Raw genomic sequence first — 13,961 nt, 5'->3', positions numbered from 1 at the left:
TACTCACTAGCCCTCTAAACTTTGTGGATCAGCTTCTGAAAATGAAAGCAACCATCTCGGATCTGTCTTCCAGACCATAGATTATTAGATTAAACAAAACAGATTATATAATATATAAGCCAAACAAAAGAGAGAGAGTGGAGTTCCCTAGTGGCTCAGGAGCTTAAGGATCCTGTGTTGTCACTGCTGTGGTTCAGGTCACTGCTCTGGCTCAGGTTTGATCCCTGGTCCCAGAACTTTTGCATGCCAAGGGTGTGGGGAAAAAAAAAAAGCAATATTTGTATGTGTTTTCTCTTCAGTGATTCTCAACCCTGGCTACACATTAGGATTGCTTGGGAGCTTTTAAGAAACCCCAGTGCTCAGTCCCAGGTAGTGAGTCACAAGGCCACTATAGCTGCCTCTCGCCCAGTGCTAGGGCCTTGAAAAGCATTACTGATGAAAAAGCAAAATGACGAGTGGGTGACATGTGCAGAGGGGCCCCTCCGTAGTCAGAAGCTGTGAGTGGCACAGAGAAGCTGTAACAGCATAACAAGAAGCTAACTCCAGCTCATGTTTGTGATCAGATCTTTTACAGTGGGCTTCATTATGTCTTCCCACATGGCATCCATTTACCCTTTGTCTGGTAACAGTACCCACTTTCCTCTGTAGACCCACCTCTTACTTTCTGACTCTCTGTGGTAACGATGAGGTTAATCTGGATCTGAAGTTTTGAGCAACATCTGTAAAGCCTTTAGCTCTATGTCTGAGGGCAGAGTACATGTTAAAGAAATGTTAGTTTCCTTTATTAAGATTGGATAGTTTGTACTATGCCAATCTTTTACCATTCCTACATATAAGAACTATGAACAATTCCTTCTCCTTCAAGATTATGTAGAAAAAAAAAAAAATTCATGGCAGCAACTGGAACAGAGAGCCTGATTCTTGGCCCTTTGGAGGAGCATACTTGGAGTAGGACAGGTCAACAGGGGTCAATTCAGCTTTCATGAATTTGACACAGACGTTAAGGTTTCTCTCTCACACATTGTATATGTTGTTAGTGGCCATTAGATTCAAATATTGCTGTATTATTGAGTGGAACTGTTTAGGTGATGTCAGGATTTTGATCTGGTTGTTTAACCTGCTGTGTTTTATAAACTCGGATTGCCTAGAAGGCATGCGTGAAATTTACTGTAGGATAACCATTTAAAGAGTGAGCCTAGGAGTTCCCGTTGTGGCTCAGCTGTAATGAATCCTACTAGTATCTATGAAGATGCGGGTTCAATCCCTGGCCTTGCTCAGTGGGTTAAGGATCTGGCGTTGCCGTGAGCTGTAGTATAGGTCGCTGATGCCGCTCAAATCTGACGTTACTGTGGTTGTGGTATAGGCCAGCAGCTGTAGTTCCAATTCTACCCCTAGCCTGGGAACTTCCATATAGCACCTGAGGCCCTAAAAAGCAAAAAAAAAAAAAAAATTCTTGAAAAGCACTATTACTTGGTTACTTCAACCGAGAGAACACAAACAGTATTTTAAGAAGGAATGTAAACAAATAGAATTGGAATATGACGAGAGTAAAAAAGGCTTGTCAGCTTCTTGACTTTTTTTGGTGAAGGGAGCTAAGTACTTTCAAAATCTCTTAGGCTTCACATGACCAAGAACATTGCACTTCATTCTGTTGGCAAGACGGTTTTTTTGTTTGTTTGTTTTTTTGTTTCGCTGTGTGGTTAGCTATAAAAGTTTCTAGGAACCCTTGTCTGGACTTTCAGAGTGTTACCCTTTTTTTGGCTTATTTTCTTTGTGGCCCTGACTGTACTGTCATCAGCTCTTTGAAAACAAAGATTGTGTCTTATTCACATTATTTGCTCGCAGTACATATTTAGTAAGTGAACAAACAATTAATATGATAAACAATGATGGTGACCTAGTTACAGTCTAGATTTTTCTTATGTGGCTCTAAGTCTGTTGCTGTCTTTTCCTTGTTCAGCTTTTACAATAGAAAAGTAAAGCTTGTCAACTGTATAGATGATTGGGAAGTAAAATAATAGACACAATATCCATGTGGAAATACATGTGATATTAGTGTAAACTCCACTTGAAACAAGGGAATAAAGCCTTCCCTTTGGGCTCTCCCTTTACAGGCAATCTAGGACATTAAAATGAATTCAGTATTGAATTGAATATGACACTGAGTCTCCCATGTGGTCTGAGAGAGCAGAGGCTCAAAGTAATCAGTCATATGACCACTCAAACCCAGATGTAGGTGGATGATCTAAGTCTTATTCGTTAACATACTTTTTGTTCCAAAGCATGGAACCTACTACTCTGTCTATTGGTAAAATGCCAGGATTTAAACTTCTCTTGAACTAAGGCCTTGGAGAAAGAGGGCTGTGAATCATAGACAGGTCACTGTAAATTGTTTTCTTACACTATTACCTGGCTCTCCTTCCATGTCTGCCCCTTGTGGAATGTCTTCCAGTTCACTGTTTTGGGTCATATGGATAAAGGCAGAGGAGTATCCTGCAGACAAAGCCAAAACCTCTGCCAAGCAGTGATGGAAAGTAAGAGGGGAACTGGGTTTTCCATTCAAGGCTGCAGTCTTACAATTCAACCAGCAGCTCTGTGTACAGAGCAAAATGTGTATCTTTTCATAAGCAAGAGTCATGAATCATGTAAAAAATGTGCAGTAGATCCAAGAGAAATATTTTAAAAGCATATACAGTTAAACACTGTTTATTGCAGTTCATAAGGTAGAAAAACAAAGGAAACCCCCAAATATCTAGCAAAAGGAGACTAAGTAAAATGAATTTTTGTGTATTCTTGTACATGTATCCATAAAAATGGATATGTAGCCACTTAAAAAATGGTGTAGGTATACAGGAACTGACAGAGGGCCATTACCAAGGAATACCGGGAAATTAAAAGACAATGAAGGAGTTCCCATCGTGGCTCAGTGGAAACGAATCTGACTAGCATCCATGAGGACACAGGTTCAATCCCTGGCCCCGCTCAGTGGGTTAAGGATTCGGCATTGCTATGAGCTGTGGTGTGGGTTGCAGATGCTGCTCGGGTATGGCATTGCTGTGGCTGTGGTGTAGGTTGGCGTCCACAGCTCGCATTTGACCCCTAGCCTGGGAACCTCCATGTGCCACAGGTGTGGCCCTAAAAAGAAAAAAAAAAAAAAAAAAAAAAAAGAAGACAATGAAGGGAGGGAGCTCCCACTGTGGCTCAGCAGGTTAAGAACCCAACTGGCATCCATTAGGATGGGGGTTCAATCCCTGGCTTCTCTCTGTGGGTTAAGGATCAGGTGTTGCCGTGAACTGTAGTGTAGGTCACAGCTGCAACTCATATTCAACCCCTAGCCTGGGATCTTCCATATACTGCAGGTGCGGCCCTAAAAAGAGAGAGAAAAAAAACAAAAGACAATGAAACAAGCTGCGGAACATTGTTTCTGGTATCACTGCATGTACATACTCATATTTCCTCACACATAGCAGTGGTTACATCTGCAGGCAGCAGTATAAGATTTTTTTCTCTTTCACATTGTACAATTCCATGTTGTTTGACTATCTCACAATGAACACACACAGGCTGTCCAGCGGTGAAAACCTCTTTCTCTCGGTGCATGGGAAAAAGTGCATTGGCTAAATAACCATTCTGTATAGGCAGTGTGAGCACCATCTTTGACCTGGTCCATTGATGGGGAAGATAGTGGTGGCCCTTGGAAAGGGTAAGCAGGGGAATAAAGCAACTGGAGTTAGGACATCTGCTGTTTTTTGCACCTGTGCCATAATTTGCAAACATAAAATAAAAATTTATTGCCTTACTTTTATATTCTTTAAAGCTTAAAGCAAAAGAACAGGAGTTCCTGTCGTGGCGCAGTGGTTGATGAATCTGACTAGGAACCATGAGGTTGCGGGTTTGATCCCTGGCCTTGCTCAGTGGGTTAAGGATCTGGTGTTGCTGTGAACTGTGGTGTGGGTGGCAGATGTGGCTCGGATCCTGCGTTGCTGTGGCTCTGGTGTAGGCCGGTGGCTACAGCTCCGATTAGAACCCTGGCCTGGGAACCTCCATATGCCACAGGAGGGGCTCAAGAAAAGGCAAAAAGACAGACAAATAAACAAACAAAAGAACAGATTCTTGGAATTCCCACTATGGAGCAGCAGGTTAAGGATCTGGCATTGTTTCTGTGGTGGTGCAGGTTTGATTCCCAGCCTGGAGTAGTGGATTAAGGGTCTGGTGTTGCTACAGCTGTGGCATAGGTTGCAGCTGCAGCTCAGATTCAATTCCTGACCCAGGAACTTCCATATACCGAGGGTATGGCAAAAAACCAACAGATTCTTTCTGAGAAGTGAAAATGTATACTCATTTCCATATGAAGCTCTCTATTGGTCAGTCGGGTATGTCCTTGGAAAGCAAAGTCAGAGGCCTGAATCAAACTGTGCCTTCAGCTAGCATTGTGACCTCAGTATCTACTAGCAAATCTCTTTCCCCACCTATTAAATTTGCTGGTAGTAATCCCTACCATCACATTCCTGAGTAGGGTGTTGTGGAGCTTAGTACGATCAGGTTAGCAAAATGCTTTGAGCTCTTTAGATAAAAGTTGCAACATAAACACAAAGTCTCATTAAGATAATTATACAGCGATTTTTCATAGTTCAGGTTTACATCCAAGGCTCAAGGTAGTGATGGAGATCATTTTATGGGGGCAGGGAAGGAAATTAGCCTTCAAAATCTGAAAATAAAATCCCTAACACATGTTGAAGACAGATACAGTAGAGTCATTAGTTCTTAGAATAGGATTTTGTTTTGAATCAAAAACTTGAAAGTAAAAAAAAAAAAAAAAAAAATTTGTTTCTATATTTAACTGGAAACGTCCTTTGAAAAGCAAAGGGATGACTTCTCCTAGCCCTTCAAAGGAGGAAATAAAAGGAAGCTCTTGAAGAATATTGTTGGTTTTTTTTTTTTAAAAAAAGTTCTATCTCTCAAAGGGACTGCAGAGTGGTGAGACCTGCCTTCCTCCCACCTGCCTTGTGCAGGGAAGGTGACTCATTAAGACTGGGCGGAGTCTCTCCACCACCGTGGCTCTGCGCCAGTTGCCTCTATGATGGAACAGGGGAAGGACACCCTCTATCTGGTCCTTCTCCTCAAGCTGTCCTGAGGCCCTGTCATGTTTGCGGAAGGCTCCCCACCCTTTGGCACGGTGGGTGCATGCTACCACTATAACCCCAAGATTTGGAAGTGCCGACACAGGAGGTCAGTAACCCCAGAGGAAGGTAAGCTTGAAAGCAAGAGCCTAATGGTTTGGTTGCAGGTGGGGAAAGCGATAAATCACGTTAAGTGATCAGAATTGAACTTCCTCTTTTACTACTAAGTGCTTTTAAGTTGCTAGTTTTCACAAGCTGAATTAGGAAAATTTTTTGGTGAAAGGTCATTGTTGGGTGCATGACAAGTTAGTTCAGGTGTCTTCCAATTGTAATTTGCAGGGCTGCTGATCTCAAATTTTAACCATCATACTATCTGGATTTTATATATGAATATGAAATCTGAACATGTTGATTTCATTATATTCAACAAAACTAAGAATTAGCACATTTGTTTATTTTTACTTAGTAAAGGAAGGTTTAAGAATAATCTTCCTCGAGGTAGGTTAATTTCATCATAAGAACTTTGAAGTATAAATGAGACAATTTGTATTTTTGAAATATGAAGATTTTATACAATTCTTTAAAGTTGCTGAAATAAAGTGTGTATCAATATAAAGAAAAAATTAATCTAGATTGTTTGGCCAAAGTCAGTGAAAACTCTTTGTACCTAATCCTAAATATGGACATTGTTTAAATAATACTCTTGCACTTAATATCTAATAGGGACATTGTTAGGATGTGAGAGGTTTTGGATTTCTTTCCTATAAGAACTGTCTCTCTTTCCTGTCAAACAAGTTTTGTGGTAATGAGGTAGATTTTATATGCAAATTGGTGAAATTACTTAGATGAGTTCTGTAAAATAATTTTCAGAATAGGCATTGACTTTTTTCCTCACCTGTTTCTATCTGCTCCTGCTTAGTTGACACCATAGTCTCTGTCTTTCTGGATTGTTCTAATCTTTTAGATAGACTTTTTTCCCCCCCGCTTTTTCTTTATTGGCTGCCCTGAGGCATATGGAGGTTCCCAGGCCAGGGATCAAATTGGGCTACAGTAGCCAGCCTACCTACGCCACAGCCACAGCCACAGCAACACAGGATCTGAGCCGCATCTGTGACCTACACCACAGCTCACAGCAACACCAGATCCTTAACACATTTAGCAAGGCCAGGGATCGAAACCGCAACCTCATGGTTCCTAGTCGGATTTGTTTCCAATGCCCATGATGGGAACTCCTGCATTGTCTTCTTTATAGCAGGAAATTACAAATGCTTTTGTTGTTACTGCCAGAATCTGAGGGCGTATAGCTTCCAGCAGTGACACCTGGATTTGTTTTCTTTCTCTCTCTCGGAGAGTTGGTGGGGTGGGGGCTGATGAGAGCTGGTGGAGGGTAGCAACCAACATCTTTGCCAACATTCAATAGTTAAAACATTTTTTAATATATTAATCACCCAGAAACTCTACCAGTAAAGGCTTGTCCTCTTTTGAGTACTGGAAGAGTCCCCAAATTAGATCTTTTATTGTCTTGTTAGACTATACTTACTCCTCCAGGTACAAGTGATATACCTGCATCTGAGACTAACTTTAATTCCAAGTAGAATATTTCTCAGTCCCTGTGGTACCGTCCATTAGCTCATCTTAGAGTTGGGTCCTTCACCTTAGTGCCGTATTTCATTGCTTGTGGTAGTAAAAGTAATAGTAGTATTGATGGCAATAAAAGTATTAACAACCATCTACTGAGTGCTGTATGAAGTACTTTAAATATTTTGTCTTGTTTAATCTTCATAAAACTCCTGAGGGATGTCTATTATCTCCCTTTTATAGATGAGGCCCACATGGATGGATAGTAATCTTTCTGAATCCAAGGCCTATACTTTCCCCACTCTTATATTTGAGAAAAAAGAAATCATATCTGGTATTATTTGTCTTTGCAGCTTATAATTATGTCTGGGCTTCAGTATGAATTCTCGCTCTATAACTTTGCTTTATCACAGACAGTGATAGTTTTGCTGGGAGAGGTTGAAATGGAGTGCCAAATAGTGGGTAGAAATAATTTAATCCTGGGAGATTGAATGCATATCTAGATTTTTCCAAGGTTTTGCCCTTGGGCGAGGTAAGTATTAGTGTGAGCCAAGGATACTTCAGAATAGCTAGAGGGTTTTCCCAACCAGATGTAACCAAAAGTAGAAAATTAGGCTTCCTAGTGTATAGGTTGAATTGCAGTGGGAAAGTTAATCTAGCTCTCCATTTTTTTTTTCCTCTATAAAATGGGGATTTAAATGGTTACTGTTGGGGCTAAGGAAGATCAGAGCACTAACTAGACATAGCTAAAATTTGGGATCCCCTTTTTATGATTATATTTCTGGTGTTCCATTAAGGTGAGACCAAAATCCTCATCCACCCCAAGAAAAGTCTTTAACACAGCCCAGAGCCACCTGATAAGCTTACTGATAATATTATTGCGAGTGGTGTGAGAGAAAATCCAGCTGGAATGAATAGCAATGCAGACAGGTCTACTGGTTGAGGGCTTCAGGGTAAGGTGGTGGAAGATGCCTGTAACCTAAAGAGAGGGTCGATAAAATCACCTGCCCATGATGACAATAAGTTTAGTTTCTGTATCTGTGAGTCTTTTTCTGTTTCCTCTATATATTCACTTGTATTATTTTTTAGGTTCCACCTATAAATGATATATAGTGTTTGTCTTTTTCTGTCTGACTTATGTCACTAAGCATTATATTCTCTAGGTCCATCCATATTGCTGCAAATGGCAGTATTTAATTCTTTTTATGGCAAAGTAATATTCCATTGTGTGTGTATATATATATATCTCACATCTTCTTAGTCTAATCGTCTGTTGATGGGCACTTGGGTTCCATGTCTTGGCTATTATAATAGTATGCTATGAACATAGGGGTGCATGGGTATTTTTGAATTAGTGCATTTTCATTTTTTCTGGATATATACCCAGGAGTGGAATTGCTGTATCGTCTGGTAATTCTATTTTTAAGTTTTTAAGGAACCTCCATACAAACTTGTAGTTACCAAGGGGGTATAGATTAAGGTGTATGGGATTAACAGATACAACTACTATATATAAAATAGATAAGCAACAAGGATATACTGTACAGCACAGGGCAGTATAGCCATTATCTTGTAACAACCTATAATGGAATATAATCTGAAAAAGTACTGAATTTCTATGCTCTACATGGGAAAATAACACAATATTGTAAACCAACTATATGTCAGTAAAAAAAAAAAAAAAACACAGTAAGGTGGTCCTATAGGAAGGGAGCTCCTGAGTGGTACCTAGAAAGCATAACCAGAAGCAGCAAAGTAGGATCTGAGAATAGATTAGGGATCTGAGAGGCAAGAATGGGTCAGGAAGAGCATCAGGTCTGAAGGAAGCAGTAAGCAGTTCCAGACAATTAGCTGTTGCAGGTGCTGTCCACAGCTGGATGTCAGGTGGTCAGTGTACTGTGGCTTATGGGGGAACCATTTTGCAATTAAAAGGCAGAGAGGAGAGCTGGGGAGGGGGGGTGACAAGATCAACATATTTTCGTGACTTGATGAAATCTAATCTCCTTAGCAAGAATGTGCCCATGAACTGTGACCACCTGGTCCTCGCCTGCCTCCAGTCATAGTGAAAAATGTACCTTTTGCTGAGCACATACGTTCTTCTGTGTGTACTGTACCTTCTGGTTTGCTAGGTTAAATTTATTCATTCCTCAAGTATCAATTATTATTTCCCTTGGGAAGTGTACCATCCCTGATGATTCCCCACCCTTTAGGACCTTTAATTGCCTTGGTACTCTCCTTTTAACACTTACATTCCAAGATTTTATTTACTTCTTCATTTTCCCTGTGGGCTGCTGGACTCCTTGAAGGCAAGGACCTAGCTATCTTTGTATCACAAGATTCAGTAGGTGCTTGATGCAATTTGACTGAATGGACAAATGTCTTGATGACAGAAGACACATTACTTATGAAACTGATACACTAATCATACATTGAATCAAAGATGAGTGGGGGTCACATACCTCCCAAGGTATATTCGGTAACCAGACCCCTAAACTTTTCAGTGGCTGGTTGAACGGTAGCTATAGAGATCTTTCATATTTTTTTTAAATCAAATATGAATGGCAAGATAAGGGAGAAAAAAAGGGTAAATTCCAGAATTAAAGATCTTCTATGTATCAGCTAAAGTAGAATTATTTTCATTCTTTTAATTAGTGTAGTTAATGGGCATTTGGGGTGTGTATGGGTACTTAATGGGCATGTGGGGTACAGTCAGGTGATGAGAAATACAGAGACTGTAACAGCCATTACTCCTATGTACCAGCTGTGTCCAAGAAAAGGAGCATTGTTGGTCATGTGGCAGGGAAGGGAATCCTAAGAGCTTTTGTCATGAGACAAAGACTCATGTTTGCATGAGGTTCTTGTGGTGTATACACATGAGAAGCTGGATGATTCAAAGGGTTGAACCAACAATGGCTTGTTCCAGAAAAGGAACAGATGTGACAGAAGCAGATGCTGGGGCATCAATGACCACACAAGATGTGTTCCACTCTTTTTCTGAAAATTTCTTGGAAAAGATCCAGATTTTCTTGATTTCCCTGTGTGCATGTTTCAGGTCCAAATGCTCAGGGAGCAAGAGGCCAATTATTTCTTTTCATGTCCTTGCCCTGATGTCAGGCTCGTGGGGTGCTTTGCTAAAGGTCCTGGGCTGCTCGATTCTTCCTCCTTGGACAAGGAAGGACCCGCAGAAGGAATACCCACAGGAGTAGCCTGAGCAGAGGGTGTGGAGCCTTCTGTCCACACTTACAGAGCATCGAGATGAAGAACAGGCACCAGCAACAGTGTCCCGTAGGACCTCCAGGTGAGGGCAGGTTCAGAGTGAACCCAGGCTGACATTCTAGAACAGAACTGCAAGAAGAGAAGGAAGGTGGGGAGCCAGGTTAGGAGACCATACACGGAGAGCCCTCAAGGGAGAGCTGGACCCGGTCCTTAGGAGGTCAAGCCTGGAGAACTTCCTGAGCTAGGGAGCAGGCAGGTAACTGTGGGTCAGAGCATGATGAGGCTAATTAAAGGGACAGTAGAAGCAGTTTTCAGTGAGGGTTTTATTATTAAAGAAGGCTCTGCTTTGAAGTAAGGTGGTACCTTGGGGAGATGGTCTGGAAGGAATCTGGGCTGGAGGGACTGACTGGGCCATGGAGCTGGCTCTGAGGTGGAACAACCAATGTCCAATAGGCAGTGTTCAGAGTGATGTGGTAAATCTGGATTTTACGGTGGCTGATGTCGTTCTCCAAGGGGCTCCTCTCTAGAAGGGGGAGAGGCGTAACCACAGTTGGGCAGTGGTGCTATTTCAGTTGGAGTGTGGGATGGGCTGTGGAGGAAGGTCCCTTGGTGTTTTGACATAGTGTGATTTTTCTGTCTTCTGCCAAAGCCCAGGTATTGGCTGGAGGTGAGGGAGCAGGGCTGTGCTTCGTGGGGAAACCAACTGTCATGGGAACAGGAGGCTTCATAGTTGTGTATAGGCTATGTTCCCAGCTGTGTTGCCCAAAGAAATAAACAGGATACCAACACAAAGATGCATGGAAAAAAAAAAAAACTAGAATAAAATCCACTGAAATACTGTGATAGTCATTCCTGAATAGGGGGCTATGATTGCCTATTTTTCCTTCTGCTTCACAGATATTTTCCAAATCTCCACTATAAACAAATTCTGCCTGGATTATGAAGAATAAAACAATATACTTTTTAAAAAGGTAGATGGGAGGGATCTTAAATTTCACTGGCTTCACTGTTTTTCTTCATTTTTACCAAATACTAATTGAAAGGATAAGACGCTTGGGCAGTTCAGAATAGTAGATGATTCAAAGTTAGTTGTGGACCTAAGTTGCAATTACACAGGAACGCTCATTTGGTTCAACTCCTATGTGGAAGTTGATTGAATCCATGTCAAGGAGTCAGCTGTCTTTTGGGGAAGAATGTGTCAGCAAGTAAGCAGTCCACTCACAGATGATCACACAGTAAGTATATAGGTCAAGCTTTGGGAGTGAGACATACACCAGTAAATGCATTTGAAACATACATATTTAGAGCTGCATATGCCTTGGGGGCATTAAACATGTTTATTGTACTTTACCCATGAGACTTTTGTTCCCCTGTGCCCTGCATACTCTGAGACACTGTGAATATATGTGTGTGTGTGTGTGTGTGTGTGTGTGTGTATCTATATATATCTATATATATTCAACATGTCTAAAAGCAAAGGTTCTATTAGTGTTGTTCTGCCTTCAGCTCCTTCCTTGTACACCCTGCTGTGCACCTGCTGAGGACCACTGTGATGAGGAGGCTAAACCTTTCTGACAATGCAAATGCAATAGTGCTGGCCCTTGAGGTTGGTGTACCTCTGCTCCAAATGCCCTCCATTTCTTGCCATCTTCACACACCACTTCCTAGCAAACCACCTTCAGAGCACCTGTGTGCACACTCGTAGTATTTAAGTGTTAATTAAGTATTATGCTGTTACAACTTTCAGGCATGAGTGCTAGGAGACCAAGGAAGATATCTTAAGCTTCTACTGATTGAGCAGCAATGATTTTTACCGTATACTGGAAACAATCCAGATAAATACTGGAGAGAAGTATACCAGAGGTACAGCTAGACTATGTGACAGTCACTTAATGAACTTATGTTTTTGTAACCACCTCGTTGCCTCTCACATCACTGGAATGTTTTTTGTGACAGAGTTTAAATTAAGCTGGTGACTGAAATTCTCCCCCACGTGTACCACTGGTATTTCATTAGGCATCTCCAGGGAGCCTTTTTAATTTTATTGGATTGCTGTGCTTACTACTGGTTTAATGGAGCAGTAACAATTTCAATTTTTTAAAGTTAAAAGGATTATATAAGAAAACTACTATGGAAAATAAAAAGGCAATGATAAAGGAGTTGCCTTGTGATGCAGTGGATTAAGGATCTGGCATTGTCACTGCGAGGCTCCACCACTGTGGCTTGCGTTTGATCCCTAGCCCAGCAACTCTTCCACATGCCATGGGTGTGGCCAAAGAAAAAAAAAAATAGACAGGGCAAAAATCTTCCATAATCCAACCACCGCAGCCTTTTTCATAGAGATGGGTGTTTTTAAATGACTGAATTTACTTATTTTATATTTTATATACTTCCATATCTACCTGAGATTATTTTTTATTTTTTGTCTTTTTGCCTTTTCTAGGGCTGCACTCGCAGCATGTGGAGGGTCCCAGGCTAGGGGTCTAATCAGACCTGTAGCTGCTGGCCTACACCAGAGCCACAGCAACGTGGGATCCAAGCCACACCTGCCACCTACACCACAGCTCACCAGCAGCACCGGATCCTTAACCCACTGGGCGAGATCAGGGATCAAACCCGCAACCACAAGGTTCTGAGCCGGATTCGTTAACCACTGAGCCACGACAGGAACTCCTACTTGAGATTATTTTGAATGTTTTATACAATATTATTAATTATAGCTTTATAGTTAATGGATGATAATATTTTATCATGTAGATGAACCATAATACCAAATCCATTGTTAGACATTTAAATTGTTTCCAAGTTGAAACTAATAGAAAATATGTGGTTAACATCTTTCTTCACACAGCTTTTTGTTTCCATTAAATGATTTCTTTAACATAAATTTGTAGAAGTAGTAAAAAGTTATGTATATTTTGTTAGTGCCATAGTTCTTTCTCCCAAATTACAGTAATATATATTGCCAATTCATTGAAAACTCACAGGGTCTTAAAAAAACACAAAACAGCTTTATTGAGATATCATATATATACTATATAATTCCCATATTCAAAATGCACAATTCAGCCATCTTTAGTATATTCACAGAGGTATGCAACTATTGTCACAATTAATTTTAGAACATTTCATCATTGCCCCCAAAACCCAGTACTCACTAGCAGTCACTCACCATTTCTCTGCAGTTCCCTCCAACCCCAGGGAACCACTAATTTACTTTCTGCCTGTGTAGATCTTCCTGTCTGGAAATTTTATATAACTGGAGTCATTCATTCAATATGTGGTCTTTGTCACTGGCCTCTTTCACTCAGCATAATATTTTCAAGATATATCCTTTTATTACCAAATAATAGTCATCATATAGGTATAGCACATTTTGTTTATCTATTCATAAGTAGATGGACGTTTGGGTTGCTTTTTACCTTTTGGCTATTATTAATAATGCTGCTATGAATATTTGTATACAAGTTTTTGTGTGGACATATGTTTTCGCTTCTCTTGGTTAATTCCTAGGAGTGGAATTGTTGGGTCCATATTGTAATTCTATCTTTCCACCTTTTGAGGAAATGTCAGATTGTCTTCCAAAGCCGATGTACCATTTTACATTCCTACAAGCAACATATGAGTCCCAGTTTTTCCATTCCTTTGTCAACACTTGTAATTATCTGCCTTCTATAGCCATCCTAGTGGATGTGAAATGGCACTTCATTGTCACTTGGTTTGCATTTCACAAGGCCCTTTAAAATATTTTTGATATTGTAAATTACCTGTGTAGTGTTGAAAGCATTTTATAACATATGCTAAAAAATATATATATATATATAATTTGTAGAGGACATACACATAGGCCATGGAAAACCCACATAAATGAAATAGCTCATATAGAATGAGAGGAAAATATCCTATCAGAAATAAATATAAGGTAAGGAATGCCATCCCATAAACTTAAAGTTATCATCTGATAAGCATTTTATACTTATATAACACTTATTCACATATTTCATCTCATTTACTCTGAATAATTATTATCTTAGGTGCTATACAAAG

At 40.4% G+C, this 13,961-nt stretch overlaps 1 protein-coding gene across 14 annotated transcripts in view; it reads left to right on the top strand.

The window, feature by feature from the left end:
- FMN1 (formin 1) overlaps positions 1 to 13,961 on the top strand; it is a 467,182-nt gene that overhangs the window by 93,319 nt on the left and 359,902 nt on the right. Inside the window, exon 1 of one of the 14 annotated variants that reach the window (XM_084975482.1) lies at positions 4,965 to 5,249. The exons of the other annotated variants lie outside the window; for them this stretch is intronic. Within the exon in view, the coding sequence (XP_084831608.1) occupies positions 5,144 to 5,249 (106 nt within the window). The 5' untranslated portion in view covers positions 4,965 to 5,143. Of the gene's footprint in view, positions 1 to 4,964; positions 5,250 to 13,961 lie in introns of those variants that run through there. 14 annotated transcript variants of the gene reach the window in all.

Source organism: Sus scrofa, chromosome 1, assembly GCF_054392235.1.
Source record: "Sus scrofa isolate SSC_HxYL_T2T_F1_AM1 chromosome 1, Sscrofa_HxYL_maternal_Yorkshire_Landrace_v2.0, whole genome shotgun sequence".
Taxonomy (NCBI): domain Eukaryota; kingdom Metazoa; phylum Chordata; class Mammalia; order Artiodactyla; family Suidae; genus Sus; species Sus scrofa.
Note: the sequence above shows the minus strand (reverse complement) of the source record. Positions and strands in the feature narration are given on the sequence as shown.